Source organism: Scardinius erythrophthalmus (genome assembly GCF_964197995.2).
Source record: "Scardinius erythrophthalmus genome assembly, chromosome: 19".
Lineage (NCBI taxonomy): Eukaryota > Metazoa > Chordata > Actinopteri > Cypriniformes > Leuciscidae > Scardinius > Scardinius erythrophthalmus.
Window position 1 is genome coordinate 6,469,200 of NC_138239.1, and position 23,985 is coordinate 6,493,184.

General features: G+C 40.2%; 2 protein-coding genes across 5 annotated transcripts in view; both read left to right on the top strand.

Annotated features, from left to right (window-relative positions):
- The window catches only part of ktn1 (kinectin 1), a 42,888-nt gene extending 35,842 nt beyond the window's left edge, over positions 1-7,046 (top strand). For 3 of the 4 annotated variants that reach the window (XM_081394151.1, XM_081394153.1, XM_081394152.1), the window contains 4 exons: positions 4,044-4,127; positions 4,207-4,296; positions 5,180-5,290; positions 6,193-7,046. In XM_081394151.1, coding sequence (XP_081250277.1) covers positions 4,044-4,127; positions 4,207-4,296; positions 5,180-5,290; positions 6,193-6,234 — 327 coding nt within the window. In that variant the 3' untranslated portion in view covers positions 6,235-7,046. Of the gene's footprint in view, positions 1-1,715; positions 1,800-4,043; positions 4,128-4,206; positions 4,297-5,179; positions 5,291-6,192 lie in introns of all 4 variants that reach the window. The other variant, XM_081394154.1, reaches the window with a different exon arrangement.
- Positions 7,047-18,655: 11,609 nt separating this feature from the next.
- Positions 18,656-23,985, top strand: part of peli2 (pellino E3 ubiquitin protein ligase family member 2) — a 31,573-nt gene continuing 26,243 nt past the window's right edge. The window contains exon 1 of the mRNA XM_081347351.1: positions 18,656-19,003. Within this exon, the coding sequence (XP_081203477.1) occupies positions 18,927-19,003 (77 nt within the window). The 5' untranslated portion in view covers positions 18,656-18,926. The remainder of the gene's footprint in view (positions 19,004-23,985) is intronic.

Consider the following 23,985-nt stretch of genomic DNA (forward strand, 5'->3'; position numbering starts at 1 on the left):
TTTATTGTTTGGACTGAGGATAGAACTGTCTTAGAGGAATGTTCCGGGTTCAGTAGAAATGAATCTTTATGCATTTATGGCATGTTGTTGATTACCAGAGAAAGATATTTCGCCTTGTTCCTTCTTTTGAAGTAGAGGGTTTTAACATTGCCACATTTACTTCCATTGTAAGGGATTTAAAATTCTTTTCTCTGGTAATCAATTCATAGTTTTCAGTCACATGACTGCCGTGGAGCCCTGGAGGGGAAAACATCCATCTGCAGCACAGACCTGTCAATTTTCCATCCGTTTCAAGCTAGAAATATTTATTCGTAAATAAAAGTTTAAAAATATAAAAGTTTTGAGCATTAGCGATCCATATTCAGCACCCAATTCATTGATTTTTAATAGATCAAATTCAATATACGCCTTACTCATGATGCACACTATACACAAGGTAGCAAAACGAACTCTGGTGTGATTGCTTTGTTAATTTAAAGGGACAGTTCACCCCAAAATAAACATTCTGTCATCATTTACTCATCCTCATGTGGTTCCACAACTGTTAAACACAAAAGAAGATATTTTGAAGAATGTTGGTAATCAAACAGCTGACGGCAGCCATTGACTTCCATAGTTTTTTTTTTTTCCTACAATGGAAGTCAGTGTCTGCCGTCAGCTGTTTAATTACCAACATTCTTCAAAATATCTTCTTTTGTGTTCAATAGAAGAAAGAAACTCATAGGTTTGGAACAACTTGCAGGTGAGTAAGTGATGACAATTAAAATTTTGGGGTGAACGATCCCTTTAAGTGTGAACATGCCAACCGAAACCGCACAAAACAAGCTGACCAAGACCACTGAAACGCTGGGTCTCGGTCTGATGTCACAAGATGTGACCGTAAAAAGGACGGAACGCTTAAGCATACCTGCTTCTTATATGTTGGCCATTACAGTTCGGTATAGGGGTCCGAACCGCGTCTCCTTGCAGCAAATCTTCGTTCGTGCACAACGGAGGGATTTCTCCTGCTGTTTTACTCCTTTACACATTCAATACTCTTTGTGAGCCAAATATACGTCATAAAATCTGTTTTTTTGTTGTGTATCTTTACGTTCGGTGTTACAAATGAAAATGTGATGTTTCGTTTTATTTTTTTGGTCAGGACCAAAACAACCAAGAGAACTGAACTACAAGTGTGAACACGCCTTAAGACAGGGGTGTCCAATCCTGCTCCTGGAGGGCCACTGTCCTGAAAAGTTTAGCTCCAATCCCAATTACACACACCTGAACTAGCTAATCAAGCTCTTACTAGGGATACCAGACACTAATAGACAGGTGTGTTGAGGCAAGCTGGAGCGAAACTCTGCAGGACGGTGGCCCTCCAGGAGCAGGTTTGGACACCCCGTCCCTAAGGAGTAATACTGAGTTTGGTCTTTAAATATCACTGTCTAAAATAACCGACAGGCAAAGGAGGAAAACCTGGTATGGCCCTCCAGGTGTGACATCCCGTTAAACTCACCTGGATGTTTCTCCTGGAACATGTCCTACATGTGTCGATCTCATAAATCCGTAGGATAGCACGTTCACCAAACCCAGCTTTTCAATTGTTCAGTAGAACGTTAGAAGTTGGAAATGGCATAGAAAGTCCTACATTTCTTGTATCAAATCCAAATCCGAATCCCCCTCCCAGCTTTTCAGCCCCGCTCATTCCTCAAATATCTCAAACTTCATTGCAGCTCAAAGATCTCTTGACCGAGTTGCAAAGCAAATTCGACGGCTCGTACACAGAGGCCGTCAGGCAGAATGAGGAGTTGAATTTGGTAAGCTGTCCTCATGGTTAAACTGAAGTAGCTTTCCCTTTCTGCTCTTGAGCTCACATGGGTGGGGGCACTTGATTCAAGAGACTGGAATTTTACGGCAAGGGGTTGCTGTCTGTTATCTCTAATTTCTCAATTTATTCTGCTGTAAATTAGAACTCTTAAAGGATCCCAACAATGACTCTGTCATGCTTCAGTAATGGAAAAATGAATGCCATTCTTGAAAAAAAGATGTCATATGAAACATTAGAGATGACAGATACACCTTGCCAAGATTATGATGTGTTAATCTGTCATCTAAAACCTTACTCTGCTGTCAGTTTGACTTACTGCCACCTTTGCTTAAAACTTGGTCCTGCAGGCACAAACACACACTCCTAACGGCTCAGCTCTTGTCTGTTACGTACACTACTGTTCAAAAGTTTGGGGTCAGCAAGATTATTTTTATACTTTAATTCAGCAATGATGTGCATTAAATTGATCAAAAGTGACAGTAAAGACAATTACATTTACAGAATAATACATTTAAAATAAGCGCTGTTCTTTTGAACTTTCTCGTCAAAGAAACCTGATCAAATGTATCACGGTTTCCACAAAATATTAAGCAGAACTGTCTTCAACATTTATCATGATAAGAAATATTTCTTGAGCAGTAAATCAGCATGTTAAAATGATTTCTGAAAAATCATGTGACAGACACTGAAGACTGCAGTAATGAAGACTGCTGAAAATTCCATTTTAAAATATATTAAAATAGAGTAGTCATTGGAAATATAGCAATATTTCACAATATTATTGTTTTACTGTATTGTTGATCAAATAAATGCAGCTTTGGTGAGCAAAAGTATGTGTAAAAATCATATCGACCGTAAACTTTTGAATGCTAGTTTGGTGTTTTTTGTTTTTTTGTTGTTGGTTTTTTTTTTGTGTAGTGTATAATGTTTGTCCATTGTCTGTTCTTATTTTAACCTTTTATTCTCTGAGCTAGAGCTAGTTTTGACATCACCTGCTTCACCCTTTTGTAAAGGAAACTTACATTTACACAATTTAAATGTCCATTTCTTTGTCAGCCGACACTTGAATAAGCTTTTAGAGAGTTGTAACCAAAACTTTAATACAAACATTCATGTGTTAGAGAAAAATTAGTTTCCTCACGCTTTCTACACAGTTGACAGTATTTCTTAAATGGATAGTTCTCTTCAAATTCTGTCACCATTTACCCATGTCATTCCAAACCTGTATAATTGTCCTTCTGTGGAACACCAAAGGAGATGTTTAGCAGAATGTCTGAGCTGCTCTCTTCCATACAGTGAAAGGGAATGAGGACTTTCAAGTGGATGTTTGGCCTTTTTGGCTGTCCAGCTCATTAAAGTATCATTAAAATAGTCTGTTATTTTCATGCGCTATATGTCTTCTGAAGCCGTACGATAACTTTGTATTAGGAACAAACTGAAGTTTTAGACGTTATTCTCTGAAAATCTTCCCTGACAGCTGTGCTCTACTTTTATTTTATGGAAAAGAGCAGCTTGGACATTCTGCTCTAAGGCCGTGTGTCCACCAAAGCGTTTTTTCACGTGGCTGGCGTGTTTTTTTCAATTGTTTTCAATGGGAGCGCCACGTTTTTAAAACGCCATGAGCGTAACGAAGCGCTGAGCGTTTTTTTCACGCTGAAGCACTGAGCGCTCGTCGTTTTTTACAGGTCGCCGAGAGTTGAAGAATGTTCAACTTTGGGTAAAATGCAGCGCTCATCATTGTCCCTTTTTACCCAACCGTCCAATCACAGTGGAGGAGGGGCGGGACTAATACCACACCGACCAACCGCCACATTCTGCTTGTACAACGTCAACAGATGACAACAAGAAGCATAATAACGGAACAAAATCATTTAAAACAAGAAAATACGTTACATTGTATCGACATTTCAATATAGAATCAACACAGAAACAAAATATGTGTCAAATGAGATACTAGTAACACTTTCGCGGATATTCCATATCATAACAAGCAAAGCGTCTCATCTCGCTGTGCCAAAACGCATCAAGCGCACATAGCTAGGCGTTTTCAGTTAGCTATAAACGCTTTGGTGGACACCTGAAGATCTCTTTTTGTGTTCCACAGAAAAAAAAGTAATTTGTACAGGTTTTAAAAGAGTTGGTGAATAATTGATTTTTAGGTGAACTATCCCTTTACGAGCTCCATCTTTGACTTGTGTCAGTAAAGTGATTCTTGACTTGGGTTTTTATTCAGCTTAAGACTCAGCTGACCGAGACGTTGTGTAGGCTCGAGAAGGAGGAGGCTGAGCGTCAGAAAGTGGCTGGAGACCTTTATAAGGTAAAGCTTGATGCACGAGGATCTTTCTGTTAATTAAATGGTTAAGAAGCTTGTTTGCCACCAAGTTATTTCCTTTCAGGCCCAGCTGTCTCTGGAACGGATTCAGGCAGAGATTGTTAAAGAAGCAGACCAAGCTGACCTGATAGAGACCAGCAGCCTCACGCAAACGGTAAGAACTGTGTTAGGTTTTAAATGATAAAACAATGATTACAAAACTATATACTGTTTAAAGGCACACTATGCAGTTTCCGTTTTTCTCAAACAGCGACCCCTAGAGTCTCTGTGGAGTAGTTGTACTTAACGTTACTGTCGTAAATACCACTCGCGCAGAGCCGTCTCTGCACTCTTCCGACCGCGCTTTCTTCGTTTTCTTCGTCGAGTCTGCCATGATTCACGTCTGAAACGTGTGCTAGTGTCTTCCATAGAGGCTGCTTCATATGTTGTTGATGTATGTGACGTCGTGCCGTAAAGCAAGTCGGGATTCTCGCGAGATTTGTCAGGGATTTGTCAGGATTTGTTTACCATCAAAACTATTTCGAAGCTGTTACATAAAGGTACAAATTTTGCATAGTGTGCCTTTAACATAAAGAGCACAGATATGTGGACACTTTCTGGTTGTCTGATGTTAGTGGATTAGGGACAGGGTTACCCTAACTATGTCAGTGTGGTTACTCTACCAGGACACCTGTGTGAAGAGTTGAGGAGAACAGACGTCATAGAGTTCATTTTAAGAATAATAATATAATAGCTGTGTAAAATTACAAAGTATTTGTATAAAAAATAAATTGTAAAGTTTATTTAAACCTGGGAAAAGACAGGTATTTAAACCTGAAATTCAATTAAATTGAGAAAAATATATATATAGCAAATTACTGTTGCCTCCTTTGAGTATCAGTGAACACAGCAGAACTGTACATTGGTTAGTTTATTGCAAAATGGCTGAGAAAAGTGAAGTTAGATCTGAAAAAAAACCAGATTTGATCTTCTGTATTTTGAAAGCGTGGTTATTGTGAAATTTAAAAAATGTCTGCCTTTTTTTGACATGTTCTTAGGAGGAGCTTGACCGTAAGGAGAAGATGACTGCAGGGTTGAATCAGACAGTACAGGAACTACAGGAACTACTTCAGTCTGTCAACAGACAGCTTACCAAGGGACATGAAAGGGTAGGGTCTTTTTTTAAATATTATTATTAGTATTACATATATAAATAACTGACCATAAACCGGTGGTTTTCATTAATGAGCACTCAAAAAAACATAAACGCTCACTGGACTTAAAGGTACACTGTGACGTTTGTCCCTCTAGCTGTTAAACAAAACTGCATGCATTTTTCAGAAGAACATTGCTTTGGTTGTGCTTCAGCTCTGCGTGACTTTGCAGATGAAAATGGTTCTTTCTCATAACTAAAAAAAGAGAGAGAGATTATCCGCTCATAAAACATTCACTGCTAGGCTTAAGAGATATAACCAGTTTAGATGGAGAGGATCTCAAGCGGACAAGCTGAAGACATTACTCTAGCTTTACACATTAATAAACACTTGAAAATAAATTCCAGCACATCGCTACAACAACCATAATGAAATGACCCTTCACAATAGATAATGATTTACAATGATCTCTTTATCTGTTCAATAAAACACCTCACTCTCCTGTTGAGTAATAAAAACATCTCTGCGTCGCTATTATGACATTTCAAAACCCCAGTTCTCTGAAAAGCCATGTTAACGTTGATTCTTGTTTTATTACAAGCTCTGTCACGTTCTCTTTTTCCACATAGTTAAATTAAACCATTCAAAATAATAATAATAATCATATTAATTAGAACTGTATTCTCTTCACTGTAGTAAAATAACATAACAATTACAACATTCCAATATTACACATTTTAAAACATTTTACACTTGGCTTTTTCCAGGTTATTACATGCTATATAAATACTTTATTTAATTTTGTGGCATACAACATTAAATAAACATTACAGAAAATGAATTTATCATCTGATTACTATAAATCCTGTTTCTCACAATTATAGTAAACAAGTGTTTTATTCTCCTTTTTCTTTCAGGATGATCAGGTGGATAAATTATACTCTAATTATAAACTGTAATGAAATAGAGGAAGGCTTCAGCGTGCTCTCATAAAGCCACATGACATCAAACCAGAGTAACCCACCGTCAGATTCCAGCCCTGTTTACTACACCTGATCTACTACGCCATCTCCAGTTAAAGCAACCCACGATCCTTACACACTCCAACCTGGGGTCCCGTTCTCCCAGAAGGGGCTGACGGACCCTGACGACGTGCACTCAGTGAACCGGATCCTTCCTCATGCTGTGTCGACGACTCCACCATGGCATTCCTCATATTCAGTAGACTTAAAGAGTAAAAGCATCCGATAGACGAGACTGTTAGACTCGTTGATGTTTCATTTGACCCTTTTCCAGTCCGAATACTTTGAATACTACTTTTTGTTAGCTCTCTTTGACCAGAGAGTTTTTTTTTATCCTCTCGTATAAAGAACATTTGAGGATATTTGTGTTGTTTTAAATATAAAAAAATAACTGTTAGGATCTACTGACTTTCACCATGTGTTTTCAAGCTCTTGTTTTGAAACCCTAAACTCAGAGGCACATGCAAGAGATCCGTTTAAGCCAATAAATGCTTTTCCTGACTAATTGTGCTGAATTTAGTATTTGTTTTCCTGGCGGGCTGTTGTGATGAGGGGCATATAATGGGTTCATTGGTAAAAGACGGGTTAATTCAGTTGCAAGCAATTCTTTACGTGCTGCTCAGACAGAAGCATCCTCCTCATCTGTTTTCATCACACTCTATATTGTTGCTAATTTCATTAACACTGATATTTCCTTTTTTGTAAAACAGGTGACCAGTAATAAAAGGGATGCTTGTTTTAAAAATGCAGTGTGTGTTTTGTAATTGTGATGACAAAGAGTCTTATCTTGGAAAGCTAGAGTTTTAGGCGGAAAGCAACAGGGAAACTAAAATGTTTATTTTAACAGCCTAACATCACTTACACATTTGGGTGCATTTTAATCATTTTAATATAGATAGTTTGGATGTATTTTTGCTCCTATTGTATATAGTTTTAAAACAAAATATTATTAAATTACACTTAAATTATTATTAACACAAAAGTTTGGGATTGAAGTCTCTTCTGCTCACTAAGGCTGCGTTTATTTGATCAAAAATACGTAATATTGTGAATATCTTTCTATTTTAATATGATTTAATATTTTAAAGCTGAATTTTCAGCATCATTACTCCAGTCTTCAGCGTCACATGATCCTTCAGAAATATTTTTAATATGCTGATTTGAAACATTTATTATCAATATTGAAAACAGTTAAAATTCACCAGAAAACCATTTATTTAATTTATAATTTTCTAACCATGTAAAAGTCTTTACTGTCACTTTTGATCAATTTAATGCATTCTTGTGGATTTTTATTTATTTAAAAAAAAAACTTCTTGCAGACAAACCTTTGAACACTAGTGTATATATTTTTAATATAGTTTTGAAGATGTTTAGTTTTGAGAAAATGAACATGTAATGACTCGTACACTACAGCAGGGGGTGGTAATCTTTTAATAAATGCCTTACTAGTAATCCATCATTTGGACGGTACGATTTCATAATAGGTCTGATTGCAAGAGTGTTTATCATGATGAACATTTTCTCATTCTCTGTGAAACACGAAAACAGAGCTATAGTGATTAAATCAGACTATTACAACAAAGGAATGCAGTTATTTTAATACGCAATTATTTATAATTAGCAATTATTCAGTCACCCTCATCATAACACACATCAATAGATTTATGATTGTTCTTCCTATCGAACACAAAATGAGTCATCTAGTAGAATGTACGAGCTTCTCTTTTCTGAAAGAAGCTGGCGACCGATAGAATCACGAGAGGGTGATTAGATGTTTTTTTGGGGGGGGTACTGTCCCTTTAAATTAATCACGTGTGCTTAATATTCACACAACGCTTCCGATTCAAAGTACATCGCACATGTTCACTTTCCTTAGTTTTTCTTCGATCCCACATGGATATAATGATTTCGACTTTATTGTAGGGTAAAGAACAAGTTAAAGGATACCAACAAGACTTTTGTGTGGCTCTGATGTAGTCTCAGCACATTCCAGCCATTCCCTCCGGTATCACTATTAGCTGATCCCAGACCTGATCTGTCCGTGACATTATACTTTTCTTCCCACAAAAAAATGTAGGGCGGGGCTTGATTTTGTCTATTGGGAATTGATCGGATGGTTGTGGTTTGCTATTGCTGTGATGTCATTTGAGTGACAGGTTGTCCAACACTCCTCAGAGAAGAGAGGGGGTGTTTCTGCTGGAGGGAGGGGGAGTTATTCTGATTAAAGGTGCAGTAAGCGATTTTTGAAAAACTCTATTGAAAAGTGGATCAGACGCGACAAAACCATACCTGTCAACCCTCCCGTTTTTCCCGGGATTCTCCCGTATTTTACATTGCTATCCCGCTATCATCCCGTTTAAATAATTTCCCGTATTTCTCCCGTATTTTTAATCTTTCTATAATTTTTTTTAAAAAAATCCCAAAGGGCGCAAACCAGTTAAGCGGAAATCCCGCCCTACAGCTAATTTCATTGGTTAAGGTTACAATGACGGGTAGGTTTAGGGGTCAGTAATTGGTGTAGGCAATCAGTACTGTGATTCACATGACCAATAAAATCTTTAGAATCGGCTGCAGGGCGGGATTTCCACTGAAGTAGTTTGGGGGGAAAAATCGCGCAAAGAACAGCAGCATCCGAGGATGGGTGAACATGAGAGAGATGGCATTAACACACGCAATTATGTCAAAATGTCCGTTTTGTCGAGTATCCTCATAAGAACAGTCTGAGCAGTCTATTAGTTAAAAAAAAAAAAGTCGTAAATGAAAGTAAAGAGTTGTGAGAGAATGAGACGCGTGTGAGATCCGTCAGCGGCTGTTTTTAAAGAGACAGTAGCCAATAAAGCTTTCTGTCAGTAAAGTTAATCAAAGAACAAAGGTTAAGGTAACAGAGAAAAGCACTCACTGCTCTTGACTAAAGATCTTTTTTTACTTTAATAAGGATTAATCTATGTACAATTTAAATTGTATGCAGTGCAAACTGTTTGATAACTTCAATTTCTGTATATTTTTCCTACCTGTTAGACAAATATTTAAAATATACTGTTTTATGTTTTTCTACATTAATTTGGAGATTAATTGTGAAATTATTACATTATAAAATGTAAGTTTTTTAATGGCAATTAATCGTGATTAATTAATGTAGTTAATTGTTGCAATTGATAAAAATAAAGAAAGAAACATGAATAAGTCTTATGTTTATTTTAATTGAATAGTATGTATGTATTTATTTATGTTAATATCTGCGCAATTAATGTCTATTTAGCCTGCCTCTAACCCCCCCCCCCCCCCCCCCCCCGCGTTCAGATTTCCCGTATTTTGGTATCCAAATGTTGACAGGTATGGACAAAACACACTTGTAGCCAATCAGCAAGGGCCGTGCAGACTCATGATGGGGGAGGAGAGAGAGAGAGCAACTATATAGAAAGAGAGAGATATGGCAGAGAAAATGCAAGGGGAATATAACTTTAAAAGTAAGGGTTACGATCAGGCAAGACCTGCGTTAATATTGGAGAAGCTTTCCAGCGCTGGAGAGACCGAAAACGGACGCAGAGGTTGCTTTATTGCTTCTCAATACACGAGTAACATTGGTTTTGCTGTTTTACAGAACTAAGATATGCTGTATTTTCCTTGAATATACTTGTGTGTCATCTTCGTTTGTTTGTTCATTTGCATTATTATTATTATTATAAGCCTGGAATGTTTAAACCACCTCCACCGCCCGTTTCAAGCACCGGCTCCCAAACTGTGTCCGAAAAGTGAAAACATACTCCTGATATATGGTTTTTCTTTTGGTTCCCGTTTTAGTGATCACAACATAACCCCTTAATCTGGTCACATTTGTATATATAACAAGTTTGTTGGCATAACTTGTATTGACATATTTCTGACATGAAGCACCACAAGAAGTGTTTCCTGGCACTCCTAGCTCTGCACATAAAAACAAATATCCTGTATATGAAGATTCAAAATCTAGAAAAAAATCACTATCATATCAAGTTTGTCCATTAGCGTTTATTTATTTTATTTTTACTGTTAATTTTTGTTATTTACTTTTGATCATTACTGTAATGTGTTTTATTTCTGTATGTATTTTCTTTGTGTATTTTTGATTTTATTCTTATTTTATTTATTTATTATTATTGTAAATCTTTTTTGTAATTTTTTTTCTTTCTTCTCCCTATTGTTGATTGTTATTCTGTTATAATCTAATGAAAATTAAACATTGCGATCTGTAGTCAGTTTCACAGGCCAGAAAGCAACATAGTGTTGGCCTGGATCCGGTCCACATCCGCATGATCTGGCCTGACATTATGTTGCTGTCTGGGAAATGACTCTTAAAGCTGCACTGTGTAATTTTTTAACTTGATTCTTAGCAAAAAACACTTTCAAAATGATATGTACACATTAATGTGTAATTACTTATACCAACTAATCAAGTATTCTCGTAATTGAATCTGCCATTTAGAATACATACGAGCGAGTCACTCGAATGGCGGCAGCCATGTTGCGCCTCCATCTTGAAAATACATTAGCCAAAGAGGGACATACCTGGAAATTCAAGCTTCGCCTTTTGCGTTTTGACACTCAGTGGCATCGTGACGAATGCGAGGGGAGATTACTCGCGACCGCCGGCAGATTTGAAGTAATACGGCCACCGTAGGAGTTAAAACGCCCTCGGAATGGGAGGGGCTAGAAAGTAATATTCAGTTGGTAGTCATAAACAATTTCACCGCTAGATGGGAGAAAATCCTACACAGTGTAGCTTTAAGAGTCGGTTCTTTTAAAGAATCGTTAAAAAGATTCACGAACTCAGGAGCTACAAACTGTGGACACAGAGTATACGCCTGAAGGGTTGCCGCTTTTGTTGTGTATTATTTCCATAAAAGGCCAAAGGTCACTTTTAAATAGTATGTTAAAGTGTACTTCTTTTTCACAAGGGTTTATCGCCTATACTGCAGATAGTATGGAAATATATTCCATAGCCATTATTATTGTACAGAGGCTGCTAAACAGGGTTTTCCTACTTTAGGCGTCCATTTTGAAAGGGGTGTAAAATATCACATGTACAGAGAGCGTGACATTACTCCTGTGACCTGAAGCAATAACTTACATGAGTCAACGTCCTCAAAGATCTTTATGAAGCACTCACAGTCTCATAGACATTTACAGGTTGAGTAATAACAACATAATTAACTTACTCTGCTGTTGTAGAAACAGTCAGTGTGAGTCATACAAATTATTTTAAACTAAATGTAACTGGTAACAATGTGATAGGGATCTTAGTCTTAGGGCACTAAAAACACAGCATAACAACACCCTGACAACCACACACAAAATAACCTAGCATTGCAACATTTTCTTCCGATCATCCTGAGTTATATTTATGTTTCCTGCGTTCATATGAATTGAAATTATGATTCGGGCCAGAAGTTGCGCAATCATTCTCTCTCTGGTCATGCGTCATGCCTAATAATTTCTCCTTTGTTGGTTACATGCAGTTATATTGTCATAGTACACAAATCTAAACCAGACATGGCGTTGAGGAGCAGCAGCTCTTTGCATCTGCTATCCATCAAGATGGAATGAGCGACCAAGCCTTTGATCCTTCATCCCGGCACGTGTGTGGAGGGGTGTACGGGTTGATTGTAGGCTGACTCATAAAAAACCTGCCTATACACACATGTGGTCATAGGACGCTGTCAGCAACTGGGAGCAATTGAGAAATATTTAAGTCACTGACACGGCATTGTTATTCATCAACATCAACAGAAAGTTTCTTGTTTTTTGTTTACTCAGAAGTGGCATTAATGTAAGAACTTTAGAAGCACATTTCTGGACACGACTGTCGTGCAACAAATAGATTAAAAGCAGATTAGTGTTGCAGTAATTAATTACAAGAACTGGAATGTTCTAAATAGATGTTTAATTAAAATTCTAAAACAATATTTTTAAAGAACATTTTAAAATTTACACTACTGGTCAACTCATGCTGTTTCTTTCTTTTTTTCATCATTCTCTTTATTGCTTTTTGAGGAGAGAGAAAGAACTGAATTCAAAGCGCTTGTATACAACATTGCAAAAACGTCTTCTCGCTTTACCTTAAATTGTTTAAGAATATCTTAAACCCCCAATTTCCCTAAAAAAAAAACAGAAAAGGGTGTCATTAGACCCTTTGTTTCTGATTGACTAAATATTGGATGAAAACAATGCTATATCACTTTTAAAATAATCAATGAAATATCTCCAAGTGTCATAGAACTTATAAAATTTACCCTTCATTGCAAATGCAAACCTATTTTTTCTCAACTGGAGATATTGCATAACATTTTAACATGCATAACATCTGGAGATATTGCATAACACCAAACAAAATGAGTCAGTGTATTTTTTTTTTTGTTTCCAATTAAGGAGGATCAGTCTTCATGCAAGAAGCATAACAAATACAATCACAGAAGGTTGACTCTTTAATATCGTCACGTTGTCATCCTTAACTCCAAAGAGAACCAGGACTGGATCTGGATCTAAAGGTCTTCCCATATAATGCTTGATAATGTTTGAACATTTTTAGTTAAGTATTTATTTTAGGACATTTCTTATATGTGTCACGGAATGGTCAAAAGTAAAGCGAGGATACAAGTGCGGAAATAAGGATGTTTATTAAGTAAAACAAAGGCAAAACCAAAGGGGGGAGGGAGGGAAGCCAGTCCAGTCCAGTACCCGCCTAGCGGGCCAGAAAGTCCTTGGTGACCAGGGAGGAACGGGAGGGTTGAGCCATGGAGACTCAAGCAGGTCAAGATTCCTGGCTGTGAGCCAGGGTGGTGCAGGTCGAGCAGGCGTCCAGGGCAGAGCAGACTGGACAGGCGTCCAGGGCACAGCAGGCCAATTATCAGGTGGCCAGTGCGGATCAGACAGTCCATCGGGCGGCCAGTGCGGATCAGACAGTCCATCGGGCGGCCAGGGCGGAGCAGACAGTCCATCGGGCGGCCAGGGCGGAGCAGACAGTCCATCGGGCGGCCAGGGCGGAGCAGACAGTCCATCGGGTGGCCGACGTTCCGGCCACTCTGGCAGAGGACATATAGCCCCCCCCAAAAAAATTTCTTGGGCTGAGCTATCGGGACAGGCTCCGGTACAGCGGGCATGACGTGATGCGCAGGCTCGGTAGGACTGACATGAAGTGCAGGCTCGGCAGCTCCGACGTGACGAGATTCAGGCTCGGCAGACCCGACGTGAAGAGTCTCGGGCTCTGGAACACCCTCCGGGACGGCAGCGGGCCCTTCAGGCGGCCATGGTGGAGGCAACCATGGCGGAGACGATCCTTCGGACGGCCATGGCACAGGAACAGATGCCGGCACAGTGTCCGGGGTGCCAACAGGACTGGAGGCAGCCATCTTTGAGGTGTGTGCTGCCCAGGCATGCAGGACAGTGGCTGCATAAAAGGTGACAATCGGCCAAGGCAGGACTGACGGGAACAGCCTCAGTGTCTGAGAAAGGGAGAGTTGACAGTTCTGGGACAACTGGGTCTGGGACCACCAAAGTCGGGTTCTCCCGGACCACCGGGCTTGAGACCACCAAAGTCGGATCCTCCCGGACCACCGGACTTGAGACCCCCGAAGTCGGGTCCTCCCGGACCACCGGACTTGAGACCCCCGAAGTCGGGTCCTCCCGGACCACCGGACTTGAGACCCCCGAAGTCAGGTCCTCCCGGACCACCGGACTTGAGACCCCCAAAGTCGGGACTCGGGGCCGCTGGACATCACAGGTTCGAGCCACTAGACAGCACTGGTTCAGGGCTGAAGAGAGGTTGAAGTGGGGAATGGCGTCGGGGTCCATATCGACCACGTCCTCTCTTGCGGCCTCCACGGGTCCCAGGGAATATGGCTAGGCGGGTTCCTTCAAAGGATTGCTTGTAGAAAGGAGTGTTAGCTGAACAGGTATCTGTTGTGCTGACGGAAGGGGATTCAGGGAAGCTGCTAGTAGCAGTATTGGACCTTCCTCTTCCAACTTGACAGCTGGCTGCTATGGTCTACTCTTCGAGCACACATGGAAAAATACTCAAACAAGGTCATATGAGACCCTCACTCCGCTGTATCCTCATGTTGGCTGGTTTGTTCTGTCACGGAATGGTCAAAAGTAAAGCGAGGATACAAGTGCGGAAATAAGGATGTTTATTAAGTAAATCAAAGGCAAAACCAAAACTACAAACAAAAACTACCCCGTAGGGGAAAACAAGAGCGATCTCAGGCGGGAACAGGAAACACGAGGGAAACATGGACAACAAGCCAGCACAGGACTGCAAACACAGGGAGACTATATAGGGAGCAAACAAAAGAGGGTAATGAACAAAGCAGGTGGGGAAGATTAATCAATTATCAGGTAACGAGATGGGAGGGGCTAGACAATTGACAGGAGAGCACATGGCACAAGGAATAAAAGACAAGCCGTGTGCTCACAATAAACCAAACTAAACATAAACACAGGACAAACTGGGAATGTCAGCGCTCTGTCACCAACCAGAATATAACCCAGACAGAAGTGACAGAACCCTGACAATATGTGCCAATGAGGCTCCTGGTTGTCCACTATCACAGGTTAAGTCCACAGATGAAAACATCTTTGAAACTTTTCCTTTACTCATACTGTTTCTAATGGTGCTAAATAAACATTTGACCTGGGGCCTGTACCATGAAGCCGGTTTAGGTGGCTAGCCAGGCAAGGCAAGGCAAGTTTATTTATATAGCACATTTCATACACAATGGCAATTAAAAGTGCTTTACATAGAAGAAATTAAAATTTTAGAAAAATAAAAGTTTAGAAAAATAAAATAAAATAAAATACAGTACAGTACAAACAGTCGGACAAACAGTGGCACAGTGCTCATTCATTAAATGCACAGCTAAACAGAAGTGTTTTGAGTCTGGATTTGAAAGTGACTACTGTAGGAGCACGTCTGATCTCTTCTGGAAGCTGGTTCCAGCTGCGGCTGGCATAATAGCTAAAAGCGGACTCGCCATGTTTAGAGTGAACCCTTGGTATTTCTAGCTGATATGATCCTAGTGATCTGAGTGATCTGTTGGGTTTATATTCATTGAGCATATCTGCAATGTATTGAGGTCCTAGGCCATTGAATGATTTATATACCAGTAATAATACTTTAAAATCAATCCTAAATTTAACTGGGAGCCAGTGTAAAGATCTTAGGACTGGTGTGATATGTTCATATGTTCTGGTTCTGTATGAGCTGCAACTGTCTTATGGTGTTTTTGGGAAGGCCAGTGAGGAGTCCGTTACAATAATCCACCCTGCTGGTCATGAAAGCATGCACAAGTTTCTCTAAGTCTTGTCTGGAAAGCATCTAATTCTTGCAATATTTTTCAGATGATAGTATGCTGATTTAGTTATTGCTTTGACATGACTACTGAAACTAAGGTCTGACTCTAGTGTCACACCGAGATTCCTCACTTGATGTTTAGTTGTTTGACCCCTAGAGTGAAGGTATGCGTTCACCTTGAGAACTTCATCTTTGTTTCCAAACACAATGACTTCAGTTTTGTCTTTGTTTAACTGAAGAAAGTCTTTTCTTCAGACTTCGTCAACAGTTAGCCAGGCGTGTTTCAGTTTAGTTTGTGCCAACACTGGGTTTTAGGCACCATGAAAGTTGTTCATAGCCACAGTATCTTGCGCTCCGTGGCAGGTTATGTTTCAGATAAGAGATCTCAAACTGAAATTCATCCAATCAGCTGTGGGCAACGTGTAACATGTCTGACGCAATAAAGTCACTCCCCCTGAATATGAAGTATATGAATTAATGAATTAATACTATCTTGCTATATCAGTTAGTTTATACAGTTTCTCTGTTTCAAGGCATTTGATTGGCTTTTTGCTACTGATGTCACACTTACACGTGCACACGCTCCATGACCTCAGGGTCAAAGTCTGAGTTCATGGTACCAACAAAGCCTGATCGGATTGGTTTGGTTTTGTCAACTCAAAACTAATCCAGTAACCCTGAGTTTGTTCAGCTACTATCATGGCACGGACCCTAAAACAAACAAACAAATAAATAAAAGCATACATAAATACATTCATAAACTATATATTGCAAAATGAAGGCAATTTTTAACCTTCAGTATACGTTTTGCTTTGTGACATTATTTTCAAGCACTTTGCCCCCATTCCCATTATTACTGTAATCATTAATGCAGTATGACAAATACTGTCATACTGTGTGCCTGTTTATATATTACAGTATAAGTAGGCTTCATTCTTTTTCTCTTTTAGTTTTTGTGAAATTCTCCAATATAATGTTTTTTCTTCTTCTTTTTTTTAAGGGTGAGGGAGGTGAAACCCTCGCCAAAAACCCAATTGCTCAGGACAGATTGTGGTGACAGTGTGGGCACATTACAATACTTTACAAACGTGTGGAGGTAACACATTCAGCAGGAACGTGTGAAAGACTGACGAGCCGTCAAAGTACGTGGAGGAGTGCTGATCGGGAGGACTGGCCAAAAGTACTCAAGTGTGATTATCCAGAGAAAGTGAACTGACTACATTCACTCCAATAAGAACATACACTCTGATTTGTCAGTGGAAAAATATGTAATAAACTTTTAATAAACTTTCTTCCAGTGGGCCAAAATGAAATTAAAGTCACCATGAAATCAAAATGGACGATTCTTGTTTTTTATGGAATATTTTAGTATTTATTATAAATGCACATCATTATTTTTTTTAATTCATGTACCTTTAATCAAAATAACTTCCTCTCCCTCTTGCAGCAACATCTCTTCTCTTCTCTGATGATGTGTTTACTGGCGTGAGGGCGGGATCAACCGAGATCCACCAATAGCAAACCACAACCATCCAATCAATTCTCGATAGGCAAAATCAAGTCCCGCCCCACATTATCTCTTATTCAAAAAGCCGTTTCACTCAGATATACGTCTTAATAGGGAAGAAAATCACTACTTCTGTTTCATGCCGACTTTTAAAAAAAATGTTTGCCACAAATTATTAGGCTATTCTGTCATCTTTACTCAACCTCACATCTCATTTGTTGTTCCATGCAAGAAAGTAAGTCATACAAGATTTCAACGCACATGAGAGTGAGGAAATGATACCAGAATTTTCCTTTTTGGGCGAACAAATCCTTTAAGCAGAATAATAAATCAACAATCCTGATTATCAAACTTAAACAGAATCGGAGTGCTGCTGTGGAGGCATGTATAAGAAAAGCAAACTCCTAGCAAATGGCCCATTCATGTGGACTGAGCTGTTAGAACAGCATGATGTCTGTGAGGGAATTGATGGCATTTAACACGCTCATGGTTTACAGCAGAGTAAAAGTCAACAGTTTATATTCTCAGGCCTAGTTTACATAGTTATCGCTGCTAATCATTTGTGCGTAAAAATTCCATCCAGCATATCTAAAAGAATATAAAAATATTCTTAAAGAAAGATAGTCAGATTTTTTTCCCCAAACAATTAAAGTCAAAGGGGTCTAAAGTTGTTAGGACCACAATGTTGTTCAAAATATTTTCTTTTGTGTTCTGAAAGAAAAAAGAAAGTCATACAACTTTAAAGTGACACAAAGGTTTTTAGGTGAACTGTCCCTTTATGATTCACTTCATTCACTGTAAAAAAGTTTTGACAACATATGTTTTTACATTTCTTTAACTCATCAAAATAATTTAAGCAATTATTAATTGTTTTCCTAAGTTATACAAGATTCAACTCATTTTCAAGTCGAATTTAAGTTGAAATAACTTAAACATCCAAGTTGATTGTACTTAAAAATTTAAGGCAGCAACTTTTTTTTTTTTTAAGTGTTGTGGAGGTTTGTTTTAAATCAGAGCATGGAAACACATTTAGATTTGATTACTGATTTGCAGGTTACTGTTATTAGGAGTGCCACTTAAAAAATAATTTTTTTTTTTTTTTTTTCAAATTGATATAATTATTTTGGAAAATATATTATAATAATTGTAGTTTTTATTATTATGTACGTAGTGCACAAAACTGGATAAGCTTAAAATGAAAAACGGCTTATAATTTAGTGTACCACTTTAAATATGTCTAACTTTCAGTCTTTGTTTACATAATTGAAGGTGCCGCCTCAGACCGCCGTAGTGTTGGATTGTGCCGTTAGAGGGGGCGCATTTTTTAGACTGAAAAGTGAAATATCTCAGGATCAAACTTTCCATAACAGTTTATGCAAACGAAACACAGGCCTCAAAAGTATGTAAGCATACACTGATCGACGATGACTCTGTTAGAATATTCGCTTTAATCATTGGAAAGTTTCTTCCCACTCTCCCCCGCGTAAAGTCGTTATAAGTGAATGGTACGGTCCACCCCCTACGAGTACTGTTTTTCTTTCAGCGGATGGAAGCATTAAGTTATTCGCTGTTCCCATGATGAAATGTCTCCGAGACTCAAGGCTTTAATTTAAAAATTTCTGTCGGATGTCCGATTTCATTGATTATTTTTCCTCAGAAAAGTACAACGTAAGATTGGGAGCAGGTAAATGGGTAATATGGCAGTTAGGACCGTCCTTTGAAGTCTTTTCCCGTTTCGTCGCTGGATTGATCGTGTAATTTAGTGAGGGGCGCTGTGTTGTTTGAAAAAGCCTCATGTTTTCAACGGGTCAAGAGGAGCACTGTGCGCCCACCAAAGAGCCAGTGAAGTACGGCGAACTGGTGGTTTTGGGGTGAGTCCATACGCGCAGCTTTTTTTCCCTCATAATGTGTCCAATATTGACGAGTTCACCCGACTTCAGCTGTATTATTTGCTGTTTCCAAGTTCCATACTTTCACTTGCCGTAGATACTCTCACAACAGGGCTCTTCAGAAACTCTCTGGCATATTTTTGAGCCGCTATTTAGTGGATAACCGCGTTTTTAGAGAGTACGGAAATAGTTTGTTTACACACTTGATATTGGTGTGCAGTGCGCGAGACCTCCCAGCTCTTAAAATTCACGCGCTCACGTTACTGCACAAATGAAACACGTGCGGTCTCTATGTAAGCTTACGGGAGCCAAATAAATAAATACATTTAGGCTATTATTATTTGTATGCACGAAAGCCGCCATCTAAAGTGATCTTGTCGATGATGTAGAAACACAATTATTGACTATGATGTGCATTTTGGATGGTTTTGGCTGGGAGTTGGTTTGATCCCAGACTCTTATTGGAGCCCCAGTGTTCGGGTCTTGATGGGACTTTCTCATGGTGCTCGTTCATCATCTGTACGGGAAGTCATAACGAGATGAAGGGCGGTGGAGGAATTCGGAAGCAGCCCACTAAAGTTATTGGTCCCCCCCTCCTTGTAAAAGAGCCTGTCTCTGTTTTACAATACCCCCTCCTAGCTCTGCTGGGTTGTAAATCACAAATGTTCAGTGATCTAAAGCTTGGGGGTTTCAGACCATTCCTGGTGCACCGCATATGATGGATGTCTGCATCATTAGTTCATTAGAAGATGCTCTGTGTGTTGATCTGGATGTGTCACATATTAAAAGATGTTTACCTTCAAGGATCTCAGGTGTACTATAAAATATGTTGTGGTTCGTGTGACTGAAAAGGGATTTTAAACCTATACCTAAAGCCTACTGTACGCACATTTCTAAGGCCTCAAAATTATCAGAACTTTGCTGAAAAACCTGTTGGACACAATGGTTGATGGTTTATACTTTTTAGGAAGTAAAACATCTTTTAGTATTATTTTAAAACCACCCTCTTTTAGGTTGTGGTTCACCTTTTGCTTTGAAATCTTTAGATTTTTTGATAAACTAAATGTAAGAATAACATTATTTCAAGATATGAACACTTACTGGACTGAAGCAACTTAGATTTACTTGATTTATCCAGACTTAACTTTTTTTTTTAAAAACAAATATTTTAAATTTGGATTATTAAATGACATGAAATTTGTGTACATCTCTCAATCATCATTGCATTGCTTTATATGTTTTGCCCCTCACTATAAAAACAGCAGAGTTTTAATCATAAAACCAAGCATTTAAATGATATTATTGAGAGGTTTAGGCCGTTTCTCGATATAAGCAATCTTGCGTCCTTGTTTTCTTGTACATCAACTGTTCACTTCCAATACTCAAGAACGCAAGTACAGAGGATGCATGAAAGTAGCCGGATGTGTAGTCAGGTCCCAAAATAGATAAATAGCCCTGGATAAGATGCAGTAGGCATTTTTGAGGAAAAGTACTTCAAGTGTTGTTTCTATATGATTTTTAGGTGCTGAATCCATTTCTGCCGTATAACAAGTTGTAAACATCACTGTTTTGTCATAAACAATAAAAACAAAATGGCTGCCAAAAAAAAAAGTTTTAATGCATTTATTACAGTTTAAACATTAAACATTAGAACTAAAACTATGCATTCTCAGAATATTTAAACATGTAAACAATGAAAAAACAACATTAACATGAAAGGGATAGTTTTTAATGGCTGCTGGAATTATGCCAAGGAACACTAGGAAGCATATATCAGTGGAAATATGCAATTATGCCCAGCCCGAAGGGGGGGGACTTGGAATACACATGACCCCAGGGGGCTGCATATTGAGAATCACTGGGGTGTCCAGCTGCAGGTGGAATATTTCAAACCCAGGGGTGGCAAGGTAGCTTGCCGAGGGAAAGACACATGCTCAGAGAGGCTTACAGTGGACTACACACGTGGGGGTCGCCCAGAGGCCGTGTTAGGTGTCGCCCAGCCTGCAGATCTACATGTGTCTGTTAGCGAGGCGCCATGCGCTAGAGCCCAAGAGGATGCCACACTCCGGGTGGAGCAGGCTGTCACATCAAGGGGGCATGGTCGACCTTGCTGCTGATAAGCCAAAGCAATGGCGTCCACTATCCAGTGAGACAACCTTTGCTTGGAGAGAGCCTTTCCCTTCAGCTTCCCACCATGACAGACAAAGAGCTGGTCTGAAGTCCTGAAACAATGCATCCTGTCTACGTAAGCATGGAGGGTGCGTACTGGACAGAGCAGTGCCAAGGCTGGGTCTGCATCCTCCAAGGGCAGCGCTTGCAGGTTCACCACCTGGTCTCGAAAGGGTGTGGTGGGAACCTTGGGCACATATCCAGGCCGGGGTCTCAGGATCACGTAAGAGTTAGCCGGTCCAAATTCCAGGCACGCTTCGTCACCCGAAAATGCCTGCAGGTCCCCTACCCTCTTGATGGAGGCCAATGCAACCAGGAGCACTGTCTTCATTGACAGGAACTTAAGCTCCACTGATTGCAAAGGCTCAAAGGGAGCACTCTGCAGAGCAGTTAAAACCACAGAGAGGTCCCAAGAGGGAACGAGAGGAGGGCGAGGAGGATTCAGTCTCCTCGCTCCTCTCAGGAAACTGATGATCAGGTCGTGCTTTCCAATGCACTTACCATCAACTGCATCATGATGTGTGGCAATAGCGGCACCATACACTTTCAGGGTGGAGGGAGACAACCTTCGCTCCAACCCTTCTTGCAAGAAGGAAAGCACGACACTGATCGGGCCTTTCGTGGGTTCTTTAAGTTTAGAAGAACACCAGTTGACAAAGAGGTTCCACTTCAACGCATAGGCATGTCTCGTGGACGATGCTCTAGTCTAGCGGAAGTGATGGTAGCCACCACCGCTGGTGGTAGGGTACTCAAACCTGCCTCGTCCCGTCCAGGAACCACACATGGAGGTTTCAAAGATCGGGACGAGGGTGCCATAGGGTGCCCCGTCCCTGAGAAAGCAGGTTCTTTCTCAGAGGAATTGGCCAGGGAGGTGCTGTCGCGAAGAGTACTAGTTCTTGGAACCAGGTGCGGTTGAGCCAATACGGGGCAACCAAAATTACCTGCTCCTCGTCCTCCCTGATCTTGCGCAAAGTCTACGTAAGAAGGCTCACTGGGGGAAAACTCATACTTGCGGAGGCCCCGCGGCCAGCTGTGCGCCAGTGCATCCGTGCCGAGCGTGCCCTCGGTCAGAGAATAAAACAGGTCACAGTGGCAAGAGTCGTGGGAGGCAAACAGATCTACCTGTGCGTCCCCGAACTGATCCCAAATCAGATGAACCGACTGGGGATGGAGTCCCCATTCTCCAGCGAGAGGCCGAAACCGAGACATATCAGCTGCACGGTTCAGGTCTCCTGGGATATAAATGGCTGGAAGCGACCTCAGATGCTTCTGACTCAATATGAGGAGGTGGCAGGCGAGTTGCGACATACGGCGGGAGCGCAGACCACCTTGTCGGTTGATGTACGCTACTGTGGCGGTATTGTCTGATTGGACTAATACGTGCTGACCCCTGAGCAACGCACAGAAGCGGTGCAGGGTGAGACGTACAGCCAGCAACTCGAGGCAATTGACATGCCAAAGGCGCTGGGGTCTTGTCCAGGAGCCTGCGGCAGCATGTCCATTGCACATGGCGCCCTAGCCCATTATGGAGGCATCTGTTGATACAACAACATGCCAGGAAACTCGTTCTATGGGCACTCCAGCCCATAGAAAACTGAGGTTCGTCCACGGGGTGAAGGTCTGACGGCAGTCACTGGGACTCGGAGCGTGCCGTGTTGCCATGCCCACCTCGGGACTTGATCGCGAAGCCAAAGCTGAAGCGGTCTCATATGAAGCAAGCCGAGCGACGTTACTGCGGCTGCGGATGCCATATGCCCCAGGAGCCTCTGAAATAGTTTCAGTGGAACCGCACTCTTGCCCTCGAACTGACGAAGGCAAATTAGCAGTGACTGCGCGCGCACGCTCATAAGCTGCACGCACATGGCGACCGAGTCGATTTCCATACCGAGAAAAGAGATCCTCTGCACGGAGCAGAGTTTGCTCTTCTCCCAGTTGACCCGAAGGCCCAGACAAGCTAGGTGCCGCAGCACTAGGTCCCTGTGTTCGCAAACCTTGTCTCGAGAGTGAGCTAGGATCAGCCAGTCGTCGAGAGGAACAAGGGCTGCCTCGACAACCTTTGTGAAGACGCGAAGAGACAGGGCTAGCCCGAAAGGGAGAACCGCGCACTGGTATGCCTGCCCCTCGAATTATATATATATATATATATATATATATATATATATATATATATATATATATATATATATATATATATATATATATATATATATATATATATATATATATATATATATATATATATATATATACTGGTATGCCTCATTTGCATATGTAAACATGACATTTCAGAAAACTTGTAATACAAAAAATGTCTGTCTCTATGTAAGTGAAAAACTGGAAAGGTTTTATGGTGATATCTATAACTTAAATTTTTTACCCTATCCACCTGTAGTGTTTTGGCTGTGAATAATGCACCTATTGTTTCAATGACAATTACAAGAAAATGGGACCCTTATTTCAATGTTATACGGTGGATCCTTATTCAGGAGACATTGAACTTTCTAAAAATGTGGTATAACAACTTTTCCTCAAAAATGCCTACAGGGTTACACAATCTTGAAGATTCGGACCTGACTAGTGTTCTTGATATCGAGAATGCATCTAATGCAGACTTGAGAGAATCGAACAGTTAGAGATCCCAGAAGACGCTGCGGTTGGAGGCCTGTAAGCTTTCTTACTTAAAGGGTTAGTTCACCCAAAAATAAAATTGTCATCAATTACTCACTCTCATGTCATTCCACACCCATAAGACTTTTTCATCTTTCATCAAATGAAGATCTTTTTGATGAAATATG